This window comes from Lipotes vexillifer, unplaced genomic scaffold (assembly GCF_000442215.2).
Source record: "Lipotes vexillifer unplaced genomic scaffold, Lipotes_vexillifer_v1.1 scaffold753, whole genome shotgun sequence".
In the NCBI taxonomy this organism is placed as follows: Eukaryota; Metazoa; Chordata; class Mammalia; order Artiodactyla; family Lipotidae; genus Lipotes; species Lipotes vexillifer.
The window spans coordinates 618,967-643,077 of record NW_006783618.1 but is presented as its reverse complement, the minus strand read 5'-3'; the positions used below and the strand labels follow the sequence as shown (position 1 = coordinate 643,077).

The 24,111-nt window shown below is 48.9% G+C and overlaps 1 protein-coding gene across 2 annotated transcripts; it reads right to left on the bottom strand.

Annotated features, from left to right (window-relative positions):
• Positions 1-1,318: 1,318 nt before the first annotated feature.
• HYOU1 (hypoxia up-regulated 1) lies at positions 1,319-12,969 on the bottom strand. 2 transcript variants are annotated; one of them, XM_007456293.1, is made up of 26 exons: positions 12,921-12,969; positions 11,837-11,934; positions 11,518-11,611; positions 11,261-11,339; positions 10,951-11,105; positions 10,751-10,827; positions 10,131-10,312; positions 9,771-9,886; positions 8,453-8,645; positions 8,104-8,238; positions 7,860-7,942; positions 7,640-7,772; positions 7,284-7,471; positions 6,915-7,053; positions 6,318-6,378; positions 6,083-6,162; positions 5,480-5,665; positions 5,164-5,336; positions 4,997-5,084; positions 4,745-4,867; positions 4,470-4,603; positions 4,305-4,389; positions 3,418-3,658; positions 3,276-3,323; positions 2,958-3,008; positions 1,319-2,824 (listed from the first exon to the last, which is right to left on the bottom strand). In XM_007456293.1, exons 2-26 carry the CDS (start codon positions 11,925-11,927, stop codon positions 2,763-2,765), a joined length of 2,997 nt encoding a protein of 998 aa, XP_007456355.1. In that variant the 5' UTR covers positions 11,928-11,934; positions 12,921-12,969; the 3' UTR covers positions 1,319-2,762. The 2 variants fall into 2 exon arrangements, with proteins under 2 accessions (XP_007456355.1, XP_007456354.1); XM_007456292.1 differs by lacking the exon at positions 12,921-12,969 and adding an exon at positions 12,783-12,899.
• Between the last annotated feature and the right edge of the window lie 11,142 nt (positions 12,970-24,111).

Genomic DNA, 24,111 nt, shown 5'->3' with positions numbered 1-24,111 from the left:
AGCCAAAAATAAAAATAAATGCGCTATCAAGCCATGAAAAGACATCGAAGATCCTTGAATGCATGTTACTAAGCGAAAGAAACCAACCTGGGAAGACTACATACTGTATGACTCCAACTACATGACCTTCTGGAAAGGGCACAACTATGGAGACAGTAAAAAGATCTGTGGTTGCCAGGAGTTAAAGGGGAGGGAGGGATGGATTTGCAGGCCACAGAGGATTTTTAGAGCAGTGAAAGTACTCTGTATGACATGTTAACGGATACGTTTCATTATCCATGTGTCGGAACCCAAAGAATGTACAATGCCAAGAGTAAACCCTAATGTAAACTTTGGGTGATAATGTGTAGGTTCATAGATCATAACAAACGTCCCTCTGGTGTGGGATGTTGATACTGGGGTTGGCTGAGTATGTATGGAGCCAGAGGGTATATAGGAACTGTGTACTTTCTGCTCAATTTTGCTGTGAATCTAAAACTGCCCTTAAAAAAGGTCTATTGGGAAACAAAAAGAGACTTGCAGGTTCAAAACTTGTCTGAATTGTTCAACCTTTAGAGAAAAACATAAACTTCATGGTCATATTTTTATTCAACTGCTTAGACACGTGAATGATTAATGACTAGGGACTTCCCTGGTGGCACAGTGGATAAGACCCCACGCTCCCAATACAGGGGACCCAGGTTCAAACCCTGGTCAGGGAACTAGATCCCACGTGCATGCCACAACTAAGAGTTTGCACAACTAAGGAGCCCACCTGCCTCAACTAAGACCCGGTGCAACCAAAAAAAAAGACTGAGGCCATTGTTAATAATAATTAATGATTACAGTGATTTTCCTTTGGTAAAACATGGCTCCATTACAACTGATGAACAACCCAAATTAACTGTGCTACGAGTAATGAAGTTCTGGCAACACATTCTTGTATCAGGGTAATAACGAAAGGGTTATTGGGTCAGAATTAAGTTCAAACCTAGCTGAGTCACCTAATACCTCTGATTCCTTGGACCTCTGAACTTCTATGAACTGTTGATTTCTTATTTGTAAAATGAGGATGTTACCTTAAAAATGGATTATTACCTAAAAATAGCTGGAATATAGGGATCCAAATGATGTCAGGGGAAAAATAAAACCACAGTTTTGTTCTCATGAAGAAAAATTACATACGTGAATCTCAACTAAGTCTAAAATGTTAATGTTTTGGTGGTAGTATTATAGGCAATTTTGTTATTCAAACTTCTACCTTCCAAATTTTCCATTATAAACATGCATTATTTATATTCAAGAAATAAACATATTTTTAAAAATTCACAGCACAAAAAACTGTAGAAAATATTTTATTGAAACAGCTTTTTGTCAATTAACAATGGAGCAAAGTACAACTTGACTCAAAGCTGTCCAACCAGCCTCAACTGCTAGTGAAACAACTCAAACATACAGGACAGGGTAGGACACTTGGGTCACATTTCTGCCAATGTGGCAAAAAAAAGAAAAAAAAAGAGGAAAAAAACACAAGAGACAGACACAAGCAGGCTCCCCCTTGTCCTGGGAGTTGGGGTGGCAGCCCTGGCCCCTGCTACAGATGGGATCCTGGAGGGCAGGCTGCCCAACACCAGTGTGGTGGGTAAAGGGCCCCCATCCCAGCAGAGCAACACATTAATAAGAAAGGCCAGCCTGTACCCTCTTCCTTCCCCCTACAAGGCCTGCCTCCAACAGAGCGAGGTGGCATTTTTACATTCACGCCATGGTCTCTCCTGCCCCCGGGGTCTTAGGACAGGGGCTCACAGTAGAAAGCACATTTTGGTCAGCCCAGGGGGCCAGGAAGTGAGGGAAAGGCTCTGTCTGAGAGGGCAGAACAGAAGCGGAGAGAATGGGGGCAGGAAGTCAAAGGGCCATGGAGTACCAGGCTACTAGGAAGATGCAGTTTTCAACAGTGCTTGCAGGACGCTGGCATCCTGTGCCAGCCACTGCACACAGCTTTCCTAGGCCCAAGAGTCCACAGGCTGGGGAGCTACAGGGTTTTCACACATCTCCCTCCCTGGAGAGGCAGCTGGATTCCCTTCTTCACTTTCTCCCTGCCTACTCTGGCCACCGGGGGTTGTACGCGTGGGTGGGAGTCGACCTAGATTGACTTAGGCAGTCCAGATGGAAGGGCTCTGGCCTAGAGGCAGAGGACTGCCCAACTTGCAAGAGGAAGCCAAGGAGACCCATGGGGAGGAGGCATGGGGGTGGGGGTTTTTAGAGAAAAAACTCTGGAGGAAGCAAGAGCACAGACAGGCGCTCAGAAATCAAACCTGGTAACCAAGGCTCTGCAGACACTGGCCTGTGTGGCATTGATCTCGTGGTGGAGGAGGGAGGGAGGGAAGGATGACCAGAAAACACTGGAGACCCTCTAATAAGCCAGGACACCCTTCCCACTACCAGGTCTGTCAACCAACTACCGATGGCCATCCTCTCACCTACCTACCCACAGGCGAAGAATTAAGACCTAATAGTGATTTTTCCCAAACTAGGGCCTGGATGGGTAGGGAACCAGAAGGTGGGATTGGGGAACGGAACAATTTCAGTTTTAACCACAGAACTACTCCAGGAGAACTGGTGAGCTGTCCCTTCCTCCCCCTTCTCCACACCTCCAATCACAGGTGAGAGAAGAGGAACTTAAGCCTCTGAGGGCAGGACCAACCCCTCCCCCAGCCCTTGGTGTTTAATAAATAGAGGTGGTAAGAGAAGGGGGCGGGGACGAGTGGGGAACTGGGAGGCGGGGGTTATAGTTCATCATTCTTCAAAGTTGGCTTCTGTCCTGTAGGCTGCTCCTTCTGTTCAGATTCTGGTGGGAGTTGGGGGAGAGCAAAGGAACAAAAGCAAGTGAGATGGAGGTAACAGGCCCAGTTCTGGGCAGGCATCTCCCCCCAGACCCTGCTAGGCTTCCCAGTACCCCCCATCTCCCACTCTGCCCTCACCTGCTGCGGGACCCCCTAACTCCAGAGGTTCAGAATCTGCCGGTTCAGATCCTGCTTTCGGGAAGGAATGGGTTAGTGTCTGCAAAGGAAGGAAGGGGCTAACGGAGGGGATGGCAAACTTTTTCTGCAAAGAGCCAGATAGTAAATATTTTAGGATTTGTGAGCCACACTAGGTCTCTTTCCATATTTCGTTTTTGGAAATAACCTTCTAAGGCCATTCATAGCTCACAGGCCGTCTGCAAAGAGGCTGTACCTGCCAGTTTGCCAACCCCTCGGCTAAGTGATGCCCGTATTCCCAATCAGTTTCCCCCAACTCACGAGTCTCTTGCTCAGGCTCTGAGATGGGCTTTGCATCTTCAGTCTGGCCTGGAGGGAAACCAGGAGGAAAATGTAGTCCCAGGAGGGAAAGGAAAGCTTCTTGCTGCCCAGTAGCACCTGGAACCAGGCACCCTGCCCTCACCTGCTGGAGGGATGACCTTGTCCCCCTGGTCACTGGCACTGGCATTGAGGGGAGGCTCTGCCCGGGTCCCATTCTTGTCCTTGGGCCGGGGCCGGGGCTTGGCAAACTTGGCCTTATTGAGCAGATACTGCACCTCTCGGTCCAGGGCCATCATCTTGGCCTCGACGTCTTTTGAGAGCAACACGGGCTTCTCTGTGGCAGGAAGCTTGGCCTGCTCGGCCACGGTTGCATTCTTCCAGGCCTGTGGGTGAGGACAGGCTCAGAGCCAGCCACGGAGATGACAGACGCCTCTGTCCCAGGTGAAATACACCCCTCAACCAACCTCAGGCTCTTCCCTCAGACCCCAAATCACTGCTGCCCGTGGCCGTCAGCCCCAGAAGTAAGCAGACCCCTCAGAATGGCATTCGAGACTCTCCACATGGGAGTCCCAAACTACACGTTTCTGGCTTACATCCTATTACTATGGACTAACTACAGCTGAACCTCTGAATAATTTTCTCCTTATCTCTCCACTTCTGAGCTCTGGTTCAAAAAAAAAAGGTCCCCACATCCAAAACAGTTTCTGCTTCTCATGACAAGTCATTCTCACCTCCCCAAACCCTGGCCCACTTTCTGCATCCAGCTCAAGTCCCAGCTCCTCAAAGCAGCTTTCTCTAACCTCATGGGGATGGGCTCTGTCACTCGTCTGGTTGATGACTCATGGCTATGACCCTAGTCTGGGACTAATCCGACACGGCCTCAAATGCAACCATCTTATGCCTTCCGGATTAGCTGCCAAGCCCGGACGCAGAGGCTGCCAGCTCTCCGTTTCTCTGCATCTCCCACGCTGCCTAGGACAGCCCACCTCACCAGGTAAGTCTCCAGTTAAGTATTTACACGGGGATTACCCAGGTCTCGTTGATGACTTTCTCTAACGTTGTCATCTCCACCTCCGTGAAGATCTGGTCCATCTCTGGGATGAGCCGGGCCCCCCTGCAGCCAGAGAGGAGACCATCAGTGCAGGAGGGACAGGGAGGGACTGAATGAGGAAGAAAAGCGAAGGGGCCGCTCACGTGAGGAACATGCTGGAATGGTTGAGGAGGTTATCGAGGGCAGACAGCCGTTCGGGCCACTTCTTGCGCTCTTCCACCCGAAAAAACAAGCCTTGGCACAGCTTCCTCAGCTCGGCCAGCTTCTCCTTCAACATCTGATGGATGTGGAGAAGGGAGAGGGCAGAGGGTTGAGGGGATGACATGTCAGCCCTGGAGCCAGCCCTGCATCCTTCGTTATGGCCTCACACCCTCCTCCCTTTCCCATCCGGCCCGCCATGTCCTGGGAGGTCCCTCACCACTGTGGTGGCCCCAAAGCCCTCATCCTCCAGCCAGGTGGACGTGGCATGGAGTCTCCCAGAGATGTCCTCACGCTGCTCCTCGGTAGACACTTCCTGATACTCAGGCTGGTACAGCTTGTCCTGGGGAGGTGCACAAGAGCACAAGCATGCAGCAGGCCCTGGGGACAAGGCTCGTGGAGCAGGGAGGGGGCCCTGCTCCCCAGCCCCAGACACAGGGCCTGGGGCAGGTGTGCTTCCCACCCGACCAACCTGTGTCTCAAAGATGAATGCTTCCAAGCTATTGGCTGCTTTTTCCCGTTCCTGCTTCTCTAAGTCCCGGAGCGTCAGGTCCTGGAGTCTGTGGACAGGGGCGGCAGGCATGAGGGGCTCCATTCCACAACCTGGGCACCCTCCGCGCACTCGCAGCCTTTACTCACTTCTGGGCCGAGCGGGCCAGCTCATCCTGGTGCAAGTCAGGCAGGTCCAGGACTACCAGCTCCACCCCGATCTCCTCCACCATTCTCTGCTTCCGGGCCGGCTTCTGCTGCTTTTCTTCCTCCGGGGCTGGAGGGACACCCTCAGCCCCTGCCTCACCCTTCTCACTTGGCTTCTGGGGTGAAGAGACCAAGATGTCAGGGAAAGTGTTGGCCCTTCTACCCTCCACAGACAGGGCTCTGGGGGCCAAGAAGCAAAGCTGGCACCTGTCCCATTAACCGCTGGGTCCAGGCTGGCCTCACTCTGCCTAGAGCTCACCTGGGCCTCGGGCTTTTCCCCGTTGTCTTTCTCTGTGGCCTTTTCTCCCTCAGGGGCTGCATCCCCCTTAGACTCAGGGGGCGGGGGTGGAGAGGTGTCCTCTGTTGGGGCCTCAGCTTCCTCCCTGGGCTCTGCTTGCTCTCCAGGCTCAGCCTTGCTCCCCTCAGCAGGCCCCTCCTCCTCCTCCTGGGAAACAATCACAGACACGCCCACCCACAATAGTCACTAGCAGAGCCTATGGATCAGGACTGGCTCGGCAATGCCAGGTCCCCATGGCTCTGCTTTGAGGGGCTCACCGCCCATGACACAGCTTGGGGGAGACAGAGGACGACTGAATGGAAATTGGCAGCAGGCATCTGGACTGCAGCAGTCTAGCTGGACAAAGGAAAAGCATTTGGAGATGAGGGTGGGCCTTGGAGCTCAAGCACAGGGACGGCTCAGAGTCCAGAGGAGGGTGTGGTGAACTCGGCCTGGGCTGACAGGAGGGGTAGGTCTATCACATCCTAGGCAGCTGAGATGCCCACTCCAACCCCCTGTCCCTGCTGCCTCCGCCTGGTCCCACACACCATCCTCCATGCTCCCTTGGCTCCATCCTGGCCTTACCTGGACAGTGTCAGTACCATTCTCTTTAGTATCTTGTGTGGTGCCACCTCCAAACAGGCTGGAGATGGTATTGCCAAGTTCTAGAAAGAAGAAAACCCAAAGACTTAAAGGGGACCACAGCATTGACTCCACCCCCAACCCTAAGGGCATGGCCCGCCCACCTCCCCGAAATGCACACAAGTACACCCTCTCGAAGACACACAAACACATACACGTGTGTGCACACTCATCTTACTGGTCAGAGTAGATTCCTCTTCTGGGCTGTCCTCCACCAGCGTCTCAAACACAGACTCCACCTGAAGACAGGGATCCGAGGGGAAGAAATGCACACGCTAAGCCACCTTTTCCCCGCAAACATCCTGCCTGGCGGGTGACTGCTTAGGCAAGTCCAAGTGACTTCCAGGTGTGCCAGCCTGTTCTCTCACCTGCCTCCTTCTACGGGCTCTTGGATGGAGTCACCGCCAGCCCTGTTGATTATGAGCCCTTTCAGGAGGGGACCATAGCTCCTCCTCCGCCCACCCTCACACTTCTCCACTCAACCGAATGGGCCGTTACTGCCCCAGTATGTTCTAAAAGATATTAACCCCCAGAACCGTTCTTTAAAAACAGGTTCCTCAATCATTCTACAGATCCTGAAACTTGTAACATCCGCGAGCATTTACAGGCTCTGAGATGGCCCATACCAGGTCCCTGGTTAGCTTTGTTTAACCTAAGGTTTACCCAACTCCAGAACCCATTTCGTTTATCACGTTCTAATACCATGAGGAACTGCTCTGGAAAAGGCTGCTGGGGCCTGGGCCCCCGCCCTGCACACGGGGCCTCCTGCACTCACCCTGTCTAGGCTGAGCACGCCACTCTCATCCAGGTTGAAATGAGCCTTGATACCCTTTGACTCATAGTCGGGATACCTCTTGAAGCTCTCACCCACACCTTTTAGCTTCACCGTGGTCAGATTCTGGGAGCCAAATACCCTGGGTGGGGAGGAGAGAGCCGTTAAGGGGAGCCCCCCCAGCTCTAGCCTACACAGCCTCCCAGCACGAGATGCGGGGCCCTCCCCGAGGACACCCTCAGGATGGAAGCTCCTCCCGGAGGAGAAGCTCAGCCCAACCCCAAGCCCAGGCCCACAGCCTGCTTCCCCTGTGTCACCCTCAGACCCCAAACCCTCCCTCCCTGGAGCCCTCTCCCTGCCCCACCCCCTCACCGAAGATCCTCAGGCCCCAGGAAGCTCAGGTCACCATAGTTGATGTGGAAGTTGAAGTCATGGTTGTAGCGGTTAAAGGTGATGACTTTGCGTTGAGGGTAGGGCCCCATCCGGCAGAAGAGGACGCGCTTATTGTGCTTCAGGCTGCGAACTCCAGGCTCCTCCTCCACTTCCCTCGTGAACTCCACCTACGCGGCAGGCAGAGGGGAGGTACACTGGAGAAGCAGAGGGTCTCGGGGAAGAAGGGCGGGGAACACCAATGGCAGGAAGACAGACGGACAGTCTAGAGGAGGCAGGGGAGACGGCCCTGGGAGAGGTAAAGGGAGCCTGTCACCCCATCAGACAGGCTTACTCACCAGGATGGGGTAGATGGCCGCGTCTCGGACAACAAACGGCTTCACTTTGAAGGCTTTGCTGAGCGCCGCTGCCTGGTACACAGCCCCCATGGCGGCGGCTTCATCAGCGTTGATGTTCTTGCCCAGCTCCTCCCTGTGAGCATCCCAAGCCTCAGCACCATCCACCTGCAGCTCCCAGCCTGGCCCGCCCCCCCTCAGCCCTCCAGCCCCCCACACTCACTTGCCCACAGCCTTCAGCAGCACCTCCTGAACTTTGGGCACCCGAGTGGCCCCACCCACTAGGATGACCTGCTCAATCTCATCCTGCAGGGGGAGAAAGAATGGGAGATGGATGGGTCAGCACGAGTTAACCCTCCTCCTCAGCACCAACTCCTCCCTGACGTTCCCGCTCCCTCCTTCCTGCCACCTCATCACTTTCTATCCCACCTGCCTCCCCGCCATGCCCTCCTCGATGACCCCCTCACCAGCTTCATCTCGGCACTCTGCAGGGCCTGCTGCACGGGCCCAGGCACCCGCTCAAACAGGTCTGCACACAGCTCTTCAAACTCTGCCCGAGTCACCTTCGCCTTGAAATCCACATCGTCCATCAGGCCCTCGATCTGCGGGAGGATGAGGAGGGTCAGAGTTCTCACCCAGGTCCTGCTCTCTGAGTGAGCAGGTCAGACACAAAGGGAACAGCACTTTGGGAGGATGGAAGGAAGCACAGGAAGAAGGGATGGGCCACACCAGGCACAAGGAGTCTAGCTCAGGGTGGCGTGATCCTCCACCCTCTGGGTGGGGAATATTTGCCCTCAAGCAGCCACATGTGAGCACCTGGGCCATGTGATCGGCATTGGCACTCAGGATGGTCTTGAGTCGATTGGCCTCACGCAGCAGCTTGGCCATAGCGCGGGGGTTCTCCCGCACGTCCTTCGCTCTCTCGCCCTTGCGCTGCTCGTTGAAAATCCCGGCCAGGTGCTCACGCAGCCGGAGCTCCATCTCCAGGCCCCCCAGGGTGCGGTCAAACCTGTGCAGGAAACGGAACAGGGAAAAGCATGAGGAACACACAGAGCTCCTTCATCTGCACAGAACCTGGCCTTCACCCACATGGCTGACACCTCACAGCGACAGGCATCTGCCCACTCATTCAACTGTACCTACTGGGCATCAAACAATGTATTTGTCTCTGGAGATTCAACTGTGAGAAGAAAAAGACAAGACAAGCCCCCTGTTGTCAAAGAGTTTATAATCCAGCAACCAGATAATCGTAATAAATGTGAAATTTTAACCAACCTATGTGTTATAACAGAGAGACAAACAACGCCACTAAACATATACATGGAAAATTTCAGCTATTTAGAGAAGTCAGGAAAAGTTCTGTGAATAAGTGATGCTTGAGCTGAAACCTAAAGGATGAGTTGAGATTAACTAGGTGAAGAGGAAACAACATTCTAAACAGAAGGAAAAGCATTCATAAAAACTGAGGTGAGAGAGAGTGCAGCGTGTAAGTTCCATGGAGGGCAGGGATGGCTGGAGCTCAAAGAGCAAGAGCTTCAGGGTCAGAGCCAAGCAGGAGGAGCCCGGGAGCACAGAGGCACAGCCTCATAGGCCAAGGCAAAGGTTTGAAGCCACTGTAGGGTTTTTAAAGAAACGAGATACAGTCAGGTTGGCATTTTGAAAAGAACCCTCTGGCTGAGATGCGGAGAAAAGAACTGGAAGGAGGGCAGACTGGCAGCAGGGAGATCTTCAATTCTGCAGGTAAGAGGCAATGGTGGTTTGGACTAGCATAGAAGCAGTAAAGATGGACAGGAAAGAATGGGTTCGTGAAATAAGATAACGCCAGTGATAATTAAACTGGGAATGACAAGAACAAAAAAATAATTGAATCTGACACTCCACATATGGCCTATGGCCTTGTGGATTTCCTCAGAAGCAGCTTGGAATGTTCCCTGCCCTTCAATCTTCCCAAACTGTCCTCCCCCAATTTCCATCTACCCCTTGCTCTTCGGGAGAGGTACCCTATGATGACTGATGCTTTAACCAGGAAAGCTTTCCTGCAGGGAGCAGGAAAGTGAGGCAGCTGCCCCTCTGAGAAGAAACCCCTGACCCGAGGGTATCTCAGCAAGCAGCCCTCCTCCCAGCACCCACTTACCCCACTCCCCGGATCTGCAGCTGTGGCTGCATCCCTGCGTCCTTAGTCTTCACCGTCTGGTAGGTCACGATGGTGCACACAGTGCTGCCTGCGCCCATGTCATAGAACATGATATTCTGTAGAGACATCAAGGCCATTGTCACAGGAACCTTATTTAACTCCAGGGTGCCTGCCTCCCTGCCTGCAAGGGGCTGTACCAACTCTCAAGTGAAAGCCAAACAGCTCCAAAAGGGGCTGAGGGCTGTTGCCTCAGTTTGTCAAGGGCCAGCCACGGAAACAAGGTGCAAAATGAGCCAAATGGCCTCAATCATCAGACTCAGCCACCCTGCAAATCTGGTCAGCAGTTCCTCCCTGGCTCACCTGGGCAGTGCTGTTGATATCTTTCCGGCGGAAGACACCATAGCTGAGGGCAGTGGCAGTGTTGTCGTTGATGAGCTGCAGCACTTTGAGGCCAGCCATGCGCGCAGCCTGCAGCACAGCTCGGCGCTCAGCCTGATTGAAGAAGGCTGGCACGGTGATCACTGCATCCTTGATGGGTTGCTCTACAGGGGACAACAGAACAGAGTTCCCACCAGGTTCATACCTTAGAGGAGGGTTTCCCAGTCTCAGCACAATTGATGTTTTGAGCCAGATAATTCTCTTTTTTTCTTGGTGGCACTGTGCGGCATGCAGGACCTTAGTTCCCCCGCCAGGGATCAAACCCGTGCCCCCTGCAGTAGAAGCATGGAGTCTTAACCACTGGACTGCCAGGCAAGTCTCTGGGCCAGATAATTCTTTGGTTTGGGGGGCGGGACTGTGCAGTCTAGGATGTCTGGCAGCACCCCTGGCTTCTACTTGGTAGATGCCAGTAGCAGTAGCTCCCCAGTTGTGACAAGCAAAAATGTCATCAGACGCTGCCAAATATTCCCTGGGACGCAAAACTACCTCTGTTTGAGTCCCTAGGGAACCTGGCTACCACTGGCCCCATCTTGGCCGCTCACCTGCAAAATCTTCAGCCAGAGAACGGGAGTAATTGAGAAGCATGCTGAGGACCTCCTCAGGTGAGAACTGCAGCTGCCTGGGGGAAGGAAGCAGTTAGAGGCAAGGAAAGCCAGGCATCGAGGCAAGGACAATGGTGAGTACATGCCAACGGGGACCCCATCAGGCCCGCTGAGCCCGCCCATCCCCGCGGGGCGCTCACGGGCTGATTTGGAAGTACACAGTCTGCCTCTGTGGGTCGAAGCCCAGCTCATGCTCGGGGAAACGAGCTCTGTAAAGGGCCACGTGGGGGTTATTCTCCTGCTTCCCCAGGAGGTGCTGAAAGTATCGCAGCGTAGCCTTTGGATTCTTGATGGCCTGAGAGGAGGTAGAGAAGAAGCAGAGTATTAGGCTCCCAAGCTGGCCATCACCTACCTCCTACCTCAGAGCTCGATCAGGGAACAGACTCTGGGGTCTGTTACCTCCTCTCCTCTTCCCACTGCTTCTGGGAAGGGGGCGGGCTGCTAGCTCACCATGCTTGCTGCACTGTCTCCAAAGAATCTTTCATTTTCTTTCAGGGTCACAGTCACTGGGGTTTTCCTCCGGGATTCCCTGTGGAAAAGAGACAATGGGACCAGGTGTCTACAGCAGGGTGTGCTCTCAGGAGCCTCAACACCCCACATACAATCAATCGTGCAGACACCAAAGTCTGCCGAGGGCACTACGAAAAACACACTGTGGCTTGGGGTGCAGACTCCCTTTCCCCACCCGACCCTGTGGCTGCCCTCACTTGTTCAAGACAATCTCCATGGGCACTCCAGGCTTGACAATGGCCACCTTCATTGACTCACTGCCCAGGTCCACAGACATCACTGCCAGCGTGTCTGAAGGGGAAACAGAGATGTCAATTAGCCCCTCTTCCCCCACTTCCTGAGGCCCCGCTAATCAAAGCACACTGCTTTCCATGGAGAAAGTAAGACAGCAATGGACAAAGAAAAAGGTCTGGGTCTGGCAACCTAAGACTCCAGAGTTTCCCACCACCAGCTTCTTTCTGCCTTACAACATTCACTCGTTTATATTTCTTTTGATGCCTCTGTTGGGGTACACACCACTCAGTGCCAACAGGTCTGCCAAGAGCACAGTCATCAAGGCCCAACAGGCTAGCCTCCTCGGCCTCTGCCTCCTGACGGTGGCTGCCATTGTGTCTCTGCGGGAGGAGAAAAACAACACTTGTAACTGGATGCCCTGAGTGAAGGAGGCAGAACCTCATCCAGAACAGAGAAGCTTTAAGATCCATACCTACTCCCTCCTCACCCAGGGCAGAGCAGTCTACATCCCATCCCCTCCCTCCCAAGGCGAACCAAGCACTCTCAGCATCCTCAGAAGTACCCACACAAAGGCCCAGGTGAAACAGCAGAGATCCTGGCCGCCGGCCACCACATCCCTAAATAAACGTAAGAGGACAGGAGAAAGGAGACCAGGGCCTTCCGTCCACAGCATAGGCAGCAACTGGCGCACCCCAGCACTGTCCCTGCTGTCAAGACACCTGGGGTGCGGCCAGGGATCCCCGCCCAGGGCTCAACTACCTTCCTACACCTGGAGCTCCCCTGCTGGCGGGGAAAGCCGGGCCGGACCAGGACGGGAACTGAGAGATGGTGACGTTGGGGGAGGCTGGGATGGAAGAAGGGCCTGTCTCCTCCTCAGCATCCCTTCGGGTTTTCCCGCCCGCTCCCCTTCTCCATCCCATACCAGGCCCCGCTGCCTACTCAGACGCTGTGCCTGGAACGGTAAGGTTCCGCGCCGTTGGGTACCGAGTACCCCGACACCCCCTAAGTACACCTAAGCCTCACCAGCCGAAGACGGCGGCTCTCACTCCCGGAAACGGGTTCCGGCCCACCCCTAAGACGTGGGGGCGCCCGGGGGACCGAGATGCAGGGCCAAGCGCACCGGCGTTCGTGCGGCCCTCACTCCCACTACCGACCCGCCCCCGGAGCTAGCACGCTGCCTCCTCTAGGAGGGATGGCCGGTCCCCATCGCCATCCCCACCCTCGCTACCTCCTGCCTCCGCTCCTGTGGTCCCAGCTCTGGGACAAACGCGGCGGCCGATGGACCCACGAGGCCAGCAGCGGGCCCCTCAAGCCCGCGCCCTTCACAACTCCCCTCGGTTTGCAAACTGTTACATTAGCCACCAACCTCCCGGCGCAGTCCAGCGAACCAGCCGGCCCCGGACGCGGCGTGCGCTCATTGGAGCCTCCGCCGCCCGGCCCTGCGCCGTGGGCCCGGCCCCGCCCCCAGCCGCCGCGGCGCGCGTCCCCATTGGGCCACGTCCTAGGCCCGCCCCCTCCTCTGTCTCCGGCCGCTCCCGGGGAGGCAGCGGAGGGGCCAGTCAACCAGTTGGAGGAAAACCGCCGATGCTGGCCGTGGATTGGGCCACGTCACGCGGCCCAGCGTCAGTCCCGGTGCGCTCGCGGGACTTTTCCGGCCGCGGCGCTGGATGTCTGACTCCCCGGGTCGGGAGTGACCGGTCCCTAGAGCGAGTCGGCGCACGGGCGGTCCCGCGCTCGGCCCTATTCTTCTGGTCACCTGGGAGCTCCGGCCGAGGAGCAGGAAAGATCGGTATCCCCTCCGCAGCCACGCGGAAGAGGCGCTCGCTTGTTGGTCGGTATTGGCTTTGGCTGGAAATCAGAGAATGGCTGCGCTTCTGGCTCAGTCCATCTCAACCCCCCTTTGTTTCTTTGCGGAAACTAAAGCCACCAAAGGAGAGAGATTCGCTGACGGGTCGGAGATAATGCTTGTGTTCGTGGCAGAAGTTGGCCTGGACTCTTTAATTTGTATGAGAAGGAATATTCCAAACTGCAAATCGCTACACACAAGAGACGCTTTTAATATTTGTGAAGCTGTAATTGGTTAAGCACAGATGCACCACCTCCTGTTTCTCCTCCATTAAAGCTTGTGCACTTTCCTTTTTTTCTGAATTAAAGAAACTCGCGCAGGTATCGGCGCTCCTCACTTCCCTCTCGGTACTTTCCAGTCCCATAGAAATATGCACGGTCCTTAGAGCACTTTCTTTTCCCAGTTTTACTGAGGTGAGCGCACTTTTCTTAAACGTGGTATCAGTCGCCTCTCTCACGAAATCGACGCCTGGCCTTGCTTCACAGAAGGTTCTCGTGAAGGCCCTGGCTATGACAGCCAGGGCTTTTTTTTTTTTTGCGGTACGCGGGCCTCTCACTGCTGTGGCCTCTCCCGTTGCGGAGCACAGGCTCCGGACGCTCAGGCTCAGCGGCCATGGCTCACGGGCCCAGCCGCTCCGCGGCATGTGGGATCTTCCCGGACCGGGGCACGAACCCGTGTTCCCTGCATCGGAAGGCGGACTCTCAACCACTGCGCCACCAGGGAAGCCCTCCCTACATTTTTTATGAGGCATAGGGAGAGTCTGGTGTCTATGCTTAGAAGATAAACCTACTGGCAGTACCAGGGAAAGGTCTATTTTCCTTCCCTTTAAGAACAGTTCAGTGTTCAGGTAGCAGAGAAATTGGTAGAAATAGAAATTTGCTTAAAACGGTTTAATTACACAAATAATACACAAATGTAATTTTTTTTTTTTAAGGCAACGCTGTGTAGCATGCAGGATTTTAGTTCCCCAACCAGGGATGGAACTCGCGCCCCCTGCATTGGGAGCACAAAGTCTTAACCACTGGAGCACGATACACAAATGTAATCTTGAAAAAAGTTCCAATATTCTAGATAAAGCTAAATCCGTTTGATAATATCCACAACCTTACTCTGTCTGAGGTATCTGCTGTTATCAGATGTGTAACATTCCAGGCCTTTTCCTCTATTTACATATATGTGTTTTGAAACATGTAGCTGTTGTCTTTTTCTAAATGATAAAATGTTATACAATTAGATTGTTTGCAACTTGCTCTCTTTTCTTTTTGGTAACTAACAATAAATCATGGAGCATTTTCCATACCAGTACATAAAGATTCACCTTGTTTACTGCTATAGAACATTCCATAGCATGGGGGTTGTTTAGCCATACTGATGAACATAGAAGTTGTCATTTCAGTTCCACAGAGAAAGATTTTGTTTCTCAATAACTGACTCTACTTTTGACCAGCTATCCAGTACGGTAGATTCTTTCCATCCCTTTCAGAGTATGCATTTTAACATTTATTGGCCCTCTGTCGTCTGAAAGCATTGTGCTAGGTGCTGGGATTCCAGAGATGGGGACGACCTTGTCCTTTCCTTCAGAGAAGTCAGTCTGTTGGGAAACAAGTATGTTCATGGTTTAATGCACTTGTTAAAAACCTGCTGAATGACTTAATTGGAAGAGTAAGAAAGTCAGTCTCCCCTACTCCTAAGTGAGCTCCCACTCCCAGAATACCCTTGGTGGGACCACAGTTTGCTGCAGCTATGCTTCTTGACCTGGGTGTCTGTCCCCCTGGGATGTGCAGCAGGTGCAAGTGCTCTGGGAAGTCACCTGTTTTGTTCTCTGACCAGAGAGGAGAATAGCATTTCACAAGGTCAAGTTGTAAAACAATGGGAAATTTTTAATGTAAAACACCTGATTTAGATGAACTAAGACAGCTGAATCCACTAGTTCTCCAGAATAACCTGTAATAACATTTGAGGACTACATCCCTTCCCCCACACTGTGTAGAAACCCAAGGGAAGAAAGTTGCCGTCTTGCAGAACATGTGCCAAACTGACAGAAGACTATGAACACATCAGCCAGAGCACATTCATACATTATAAACCATGGACGTTATGTTATGGGCTGAGGGCAATGTTGATTATGGCGAACATAATCCAGGAGAATTTAAAAAATTTGTTGTCACCCAGCAACCCCATTCTTAGGTGTATAGCTAACAAATGTAGAGACTGTTTATAATAGCTTAATTCATAAGGGCCCCAAATTGAATAGTACCCGAATGCCCATCAATAGTTGGATAGATAAATAAATAGTGGTAGATTCACACAATGGAATTCTGTACAGCAATGAAAACAAATGGTCTACTATTACATTCAACAACTTAAATAAATCCCACAAACAATATTGAGTGAAAGAAGCCAGAAGCCAAAGAGCACACAGTTTATGACTTCACTTGTATAAAGTTTAAAAACAGGCAAAATTAAGTTACAGTGATAAAGTTGGGATGGTGCTTACCCTTTCAGGGTAAGAAGAGGGTGTAGGGCAGGCTTTTGGGATGCTGGTTACAGTGGCTTTGGGAAAATTCAATGGATTGTAGTATGTACACTTTTCTGTTTGCATGTTATACTTCAATAAAAAATTTAAAAATTATTTTGTATGTGTCACACAAAGGACTAGAGGGCTTGATTTTACTGTAACCTTAGGCAGGAGAAGCACCAAGATAAGTTGTTTTTTTTCTATTTTTATAAAAATGTTTTTAGAATTACAAAAGAAATGTCTGGTTATTGAAGAAAACTGGAGGAACACAGGAAAAACAAAGAATAAAAACCACTTGAGGGCTTCCCTGGTGGCGCAGTGGTTGAGAGTCCGCCTGCCGATGCAGGGAACGCGGGTTTGTGCCCCGGTCCGGGAAGAGCCCACGTGCCGCGGAGCGGCTGGGCCCGTGAGCCATGGCCGCTGAGCCTGCGTGTACAGAGCCTGTGCTCCGCAACGGGAGAGGCCACAACAGTGAGAGGCCCGCGTACCACACACACACACACAAAAACAAAAAAAACCCACTTGAGATAGCCTCATTCACCAGAGGGCAGACAGCAGAAGTAAGGACTACAATTCTGCAGCCTGTGGAAGGAAAACCACATTCACAGAAAGACAGACAAAATGAAAAGGCAGAGGACTTTGTACCAGGTGAAGGAACAGGATAAAACCCCAGAAAAACAACTAAATGAAGTGGAGATAGGCAACCTTCCATAAAAATAATTTAGAATAATGATGGTGAAGGTGATCCAGGACCTCGGAAAAAGAACGGAGGCAAAGACTGAGAACATGCAAGAAATGTTTAACAAAGACCTACAAGAATTAAAGAACAAACACCCAGAAGAATTAAAGAACAAACAAACAGAGATGAACAATACAATAACTGAAATGAAAAATACACTAGAAGGAATCAATAGCAGAAAAACTGAGGCAGAAGAATGGATAAGTGACCTGGAAGACAGAATGGTGGAATTCACTGCCATGGAACAGAATAAAGAAAAAAGAATGAAAAGAAATAAGATTGAAAAGAAATGAAGACAGCCTAAGAGACCTCTGGGACAACATTATAGGCCTCTGGGACAACATTCACATTATAGGGGTCCAAGAAGGAGAAGAGAGAGAGAAAGAACCCGAGAAAATATTTGAAGAGATTATAGTCGAAAACTTTCCTAACATGGGAAAGAAAATAGCCACCCAAGTCCAGGAAGTGCAGAGAGTCCCAGGCAGGATAAACCCAAGGAGAAACATGCTGAGACACATAGTAATCAAGTTGACAAAAATTAAAGACAAAGAAAAATTACTGAAAGCAACAAGGGAACAATGACAACATACAAGGGAACTCCCATAAGGTTAACAGCTGATTTCTTCAGCAGAAACTCTACAAGTCACAATTAACATTCAACAACTTAAATGAATCATGTAGCTGTTGTCTACAAGGGACTAGCACGATATATTTAAAGTGATGAAAGGGAAGAACCTACAACCAAGGTTACTCTACCCATCGAGGATCTCATTCAGATTTAACAGAGAAAGCAAAAGCTTTACAGATAAGCAAAAGCTAAGAGAATTCAGCATCACCAAACCAGCTGTACAACAAACACTGAAGGAACTTCTCTAAGTGGGAAACACAAGAGAAGAAAAGGACCTACAAAAACAAACCCATAACAATTAAGAAAATGGTAATAGGAACACACATATCAATAACTACCTTAAACATGAATGGATTAAATGCTCCAACCAAAAGACACAGGCTCACTGAATGGATACAAAAACAAGACAGCATATATAAGCTGTCCACAAGAGACTCACTTCAGACCTAGGGACACTACAGACTGAAAGTGAGGGGATGGAAAAAGATATTCCATGCAAATGGAAATCAAAAGAAAGATGGAGTAGCAATACTCATAGCAGATAAAATAGACTTTAAAATAAAGAATGTTACAAGAGATAAGGAAGGACACTACATAATGATCAAGGGATCAATCCAAGAAGAAGATATAACAATTATAAATATATATGCACCCAACATAGGAGCACCTCAATATCTAAGGCAACTGCTAACAGCTATAGAAGAGGAAATCGACAGTAACACAATAATAGTGGGGGACTTTAACAGCTCACTTACACCAATGGACAGATCATCCAGACAGAAAATTAATAAGGAAACACAAGCTTTAAATGACACAACAGACCAGACAGATTTAATTGATATTTATAGGACATTCCATCCTAAAACAGCAGATTACACTTTCTTCTCAAGTGCACATGGAACATTCTCCAGGATCGATCACATCTTGGGTCATAAATCAAGCCTCAGTAAATTTAAGAAAACTGAAATAATATCAAGCATCTTTTCTGACCACAATGCTATGAGATTAGAATTCAGTTACAGGGAAAAAAACGTAAAAAACACAAACACATGGAGGCCAAACAATACATTACTAAATAACCAAGAGATCACTGAAGAATTCAAAGAGGAATTCAAAAAATACCTAGAGACAAATGACAATGAAAACACAACGATCCAAAACCTATGGGATGCAGCAAAAGCAGTCCTAAGAGGGTAGTTCATAGCAATACAAACCTACCTCAAGAAACAAGAAAAATCTCAAATAAACAATCTAACCTTACACCTAAAGGAACTAGAGAAAAAAGAACAAACAAAACCCAAAGTTAGTAGAAGGAAAGAAATCATAAAGATCAAAGCAGAAATAAATGAAATAGAAATGAAGAAAACAATAGCAAAGATCAATAAAACTAAAAGCTGGTTCTTTGAGAAGATAAACAAAATTGATAAACCATTAGCCAGACTCATCAAGAAAGAGAGGGAGAGGAGTCAAATTTAAAAAATTAGAAATGAAAAAGGAGAAGTTACAACAGACACCACAGATATACAAAGCATCCTAAGAGACTACTACAAGCACCTCTATGCCAATAAAATGGACAACCTGGAAGAAATGGACAAATTCGTAGGAAGGTATAACCTTCCAAGACTGAACCAGGAAGAAATAGAAAATATGAACAGACCAATCACAAGGAATGAAATTGAAACTGTGATTAAAAATCTTCCAACAAACAAAAGTCCAGGACCAGAAGGCTTCACAGGTGAATTCTATCAAACATTTAGAGAAGAGCTAACACCCATCCTTCTCAAACTCTTCCAAAAAATGGCAGAGGAAGGAACACTCCCAAACTCATCCTATGAGGCCACCATCACCCTGATACCAAAAGCAGACAAAGATGTCACAAAAAAAGAAAACTACAGGCCAATATCACTGATGAACATAGAAGCAAAAATCCTCAGCAAAATACTAGCAAAGAGAATCCAACAACACATTAAAAGGATCATACACCATGATGAAATGGGATTTATCCCAGGGATGCAAGGATTCTTCAATATATGCAAATCAATCAATGTGATACACCATATTAACAAATTGAAGGAGAAAAACCATATGATCATCTCAACAGATGCAGAAAAAGCTTTTGACAAAATTCAACACCCATTTATGATAAAAACTCTCCAGAAAGTGGGCATAGCGGGAACCTACCTCAGTATAATAAAGGCCATATATGACAAACCCACAGCAAACATCATTCTTAATGGTGAAAAACTGAAAGCATTTCCTCTAAGATGAAGAACAAGACAAGGATGTCCACTCTCACCACTATTATTCAACACAATTTTGGAAGTCCTAGCCACGGCAATCAGAGAAGAAAAAGAAATAAAAGGAATACAGATTGGAAAAGAAGTAAAACTGTCACTGTTTGCAGATGACATGATACTATACATAGAGAATCCTAAAAATGCCACCAGAAAACTACTAGAGCTAATCAATGAATTTGGTAAAGTTGCAGGATACAAAATTAATGCACAGAAATCTCTTGCATTTCTATACACTAACAACGAAAGATCCAAAAGAGAAATTAAAGAAACAATCCCATGCACCATTTCAACAAACAAAATAAAATACCTAGGAATAAACCTACTTAAGGAGGTAAAAGACCTGTACTCAGAAAACAATAAGACACTGATGAAAGAAATCAAAGATGACACAAACAGATGGAGAAATATACCACGCTCTTGGATTGGAAGAATCAATATTGTGAAAATGACTATACTACCCAAAGCAATCTACGATTCAATGAAATCCCTATCAAATTACCAGTGGCATTTTTTACAGAACTAGAACAAAAAATCTTAAAATTTGTATGGAGACACAAATCTACAAACAACAAATGTTGGAGAGGGTGTGGAGAAAAGGGAACCCTCTTGCACTGTTGGTGGGAATGTAAATTGATACAGCCACTATGGAGAACAGTAGGGAGGTTCCTTAAAAAACTAAAAATAGAATTACCATATGGCCCAGCAATCCCACCACGGGGCATATACCCAGAGAAAACCATAATTCAGAAAGACACATGCACCCCAATGTTCATCGCAGCACTATTTACAATAGCCAGGTCATGGAAGCAACCTAAATGCCCATCGACAGAGGAATGGGTAAAGAAGATGTGGTACATATATACAATGGAATATTACTCAGCCATAAAAAGGAACGAAATTGGGTCATTTGTTGAGACGTGGATGGATCTAGAGACTGTCATACAGAGTGAAGTAAGTCAGAAAGGGAAAAAAAAAACATCATATATTAACGCATATATGTGGAACCTAGAAAAACGGTACAGATGAACCGGTTTGCAGGGCAGAAATAGAGACACAGATGTAGAGAACAAACGTATGGACACCAAGCGGGGGAAAATGGCGGGAGGTGGGGAGGGGGTTGTGGTGGGATGAACTGGTAGATTGGGAATGACATGTATACACTGATATGTATAAAATAGATAACTAATAAGAACGTGCTGTACAAAAAATAAATAAAATAAAATTCAAAAAAAATAAAAATAAAAACTACTCACAATTCCATTTTCTAGATTAAATCACTTATAGTATTATAACATATATCAATCGATACACACTCTTTTACCACGTTCCTATGTCATATTTTTCCTGTCCAGAATTTTCAGTGGCTCTATTTATGGAATTATAGCATAGAGAAATACAATATTTAATTACCAAGGACTTCCCTGGTGGCACAGTGGTCAAGAATCCGCCTGCCAATGCAGGGTACATGGGTTCGATCCCTGGTCCGGGAAGATCCCACATGCCACGGAGCAACAGCCTGTGCGCCACAACTACTGAGCCTGAGCTCTCGAGGCCACGAGCCACAACTACTGAGCCTGCATGCCACAACTACTGAAGCCCATGCACCTGGAGCCTGTGCTCTGCAACAAGAGAAGCCACTGCAATGAGAAGCCCGTGCACCACAACGAAGAGTAGCCCCCGCTCGCAAAAACTAGAGAAAGCCTATGCGCAACAACGAAGACCCAACGCAGCCAAAAATAATAAATAAATAAATAAAAATTTTAAATTACCAAAATTACTATTTGACAATTAAGATGTTCTTTGTACTGTTATAAAATTGCAATGGACACATTTATTGATAAAATTTTATGTAACTCTATCCCTTATAATCTACCTAGGATAAATTTCTAAAAGTGGAGGGCTTCCCTGGTGGCACAGTGGTTGAGAATCCGCCTGCCAATGCAGGGGACATAGGTGCGAGCCCTGGCCCAGGAAGATCCCACATGCCACGGAGCAAGAAAGCCCGTGTGCCACAACTACTGAGACTGTGCTCTAGAGCCTGCAAGCCACAACTACTGAAGCCCGCGTGCCTACAGACCGTGCTCCGCAACGAGAAGCCATGGCAATGAGAAGTCCACTCAGCACAACGAAGAGTAGCCCCTGCTCACCGCAACTAGAGAACACAACTAGAGAAAGCCCACACACAGCAACAAAGACCCAATGCAGCCAAAAATAAATAAATTTATAAAAGTGCCTTAAATTCTGGTTTTTAGGCATTTGATACATACTGCCAAATTGCCCTCCAGAAAGGTTTACCAATATGCACTCCTCAACAGCAGTGGATGACAGCCCCTGTATCCTTACTAACATTAGAATATTAATTCATTTTTAAAGTCTTGGTGGGAATTCCCTGGTGGTCCAGTAGTTAGGACTCTGCGCTTACTAAGATCCCGCAAGCTGTGTGGCCCGGCCAAAAGGAAAAAACAATAAAGTCTTGGCATTATGAGTTTTTTTTTTAACATTTATTAATTTATTTATTTTGGCTGCATTGGTTCTTAGTTGTGGTGCACGGGCTCTTTGCAGCGTGCGGGCTCCATGGCATGCAGACGCTGTAGTTGTGGCACACGGGCTCTGTAGTTGTGGCGCATGGGCTCAGTAGTTGCAGTGGCACGGGGCTTCTCTCTAGTTGCAGCACACGGGCTCCAGAGTGCACGGGCTCAGTAGTTGTGGTGCGTGGGCTCAGTAGTTGCAGTGTGCGGGCTTAGGTGCTCTGTGGCACATGGGATCTTAGTTCCCCAACCAGGGATTGAACCCGTGTCCCCTGCATTGGGAGGCAGATTCTTAACCACTGGATCACCAGGGAAGTCCCGGCATTATGAGTTTTAATAAAATGACGGGGCGGGGGTGATGAGGAGACAAAGGCTTAGTAACATTTCTCAGCTTGCACTGAGATGGGGATTATTATGTGTCAAGAAGAGAAAGCAAGACTTTTGGGGTTCTTGAATTCTATGACTTCATGATCACACAGAAAAATGACTCAGACTTATGAACAAATTTATGGACTTGAGTGCTCTTTAAAAAATAACTGATCAGGGCTTCCCTGGTGGCGCAGTGGTTGGGAGTCCACCTGCCGATGCAGGAGACACGGGTTCGTGCCCCGGTCCGGGAGGATCCCACGTGCCGCAGAGCGGCTGGGCCCGTGAGCCATGGCCGCTGAGCCTGTGCGTCCGGAACCTGTGCTCCACAACGGGAGAGGCCACAATGGTGAGAGGCCCACGTACCACAAAAAAACACAAAAAACAAAAAACTGATCACACAGAATACAGGGCTTTGGAGTCTGCAGACCTGGATTTGTCTGTGAACCTCACTACTTCCTACCTGTGTGATTCTAGGCAAGTTGTTTAGCTCTCCTGAGCCTCAGTTTCAACATCATTTAAAGAGGCATGCTGGTATGTGCCTCACAGGGTTGGTGTCAAAATTAAAGAAGGTGGTAGGGACTTCCCTGGTGGCACAGTGGATAAGACTCCAGGCTCCCAATTCAGGGGGCCCAGGTTCAATCTCTGGTCAGGGAACTAGATCCCACATGCATGCTGCAACTAAGAGTTCGTGTGCCACAACTAAGGAGCCTGTGTGCCACAACTAAGGAGCGGGCGAGTTGCAACTACAGAGCCCTGGAGCTGCAACTAAGGAGCCTGCCCACTGCAACTAAGGCCCGGTGCAAATAAATAAATAAATAAATAAATAAGAGCCTGTTTAGTCATTCATCTAACTTAAAAAAAATAAAAAGAAGGTAGTAAAGTGCTTTACACAGGGCTTGGGACATCTTAAGCACCAAATATACATTAGTTAACTTTTTTATTGTTTTTGGTTTTTGTCTAGAGAAATAAAACTAAAAGATGTGCACTATTGCAGTGTTAAAAGCTAGGTTAAGTGCTTTGCCAAGTTCATGGGGAATTTCTCTTTTTGTAGGCTAGATTTTCACAATCGATAATCAGTTAATTGCTTCTTTCTCCTGTTTCATGGTAGCCTTGGAGCCCTGGACTCTCTTATACTGTAAGACCTCTGAGTTTATTTTAGGTTGACCTTCTTGTTCCTAAAGTGGAAACTGCTGCTAGCCTTTTTAGGGGCTAAGAGAAAAAAAACAGACTTTCCAGTATTCTAGAAAATGGTTTCTTCCCAGAGAGCCAGATGAGGGGGGGAAATGATAGAAAACAAAAGCTTGCAGCTAGAACACGTAGTGTTCCTGTTTTGCCCTAGTGGAAATGACTGTCGTACATCATGGGCTGCAGTTGGCTGAAGAGCAAAAGAAAGGGCATTGCTAGGCAACTCTTGATTCTGAGTTGTGATCTCTTTAATTTCAAGCTAAAGACTTGAGCTGCTTCTTCATCTTTAGTCTCCTCAGAACTCCAGTTCTCAGTATGCAGAACTGCAAGTGAATCTGTACCCTCGATCATTGTCTGTGTAGTCAGCCTTCTTACCTTCCTCACTATACTGAAGTTCCTGGATTCAGACAAGCATAACTAAAAGTTAAACCCCGGTGTGTGTTCTGA

Coding starts and splice junctions, on each gene's coding strand:
- HYOU1 (XM_007456293.1), bottom strand. CDS start 11,927: ATGGCAGCCACCGTCAGGAGGCAGAGGCCGAGGAGGCTAGCCTGTTGG. Junction 10,828..10,950: donor GTGTACTTCCAAATCAGCCC/GTGAGCGCCCCG, acceptor TCCTTCCCCCAG/GCAGCTGCAGTTCTCACCTG. Junction 4,604..4,744: donor GCTTTGGGGCCACCACAGTG/GTGAGGGACCTC, acceptor CACATCCATCAG/ATGTTGAAGGAGAAGCTGGC.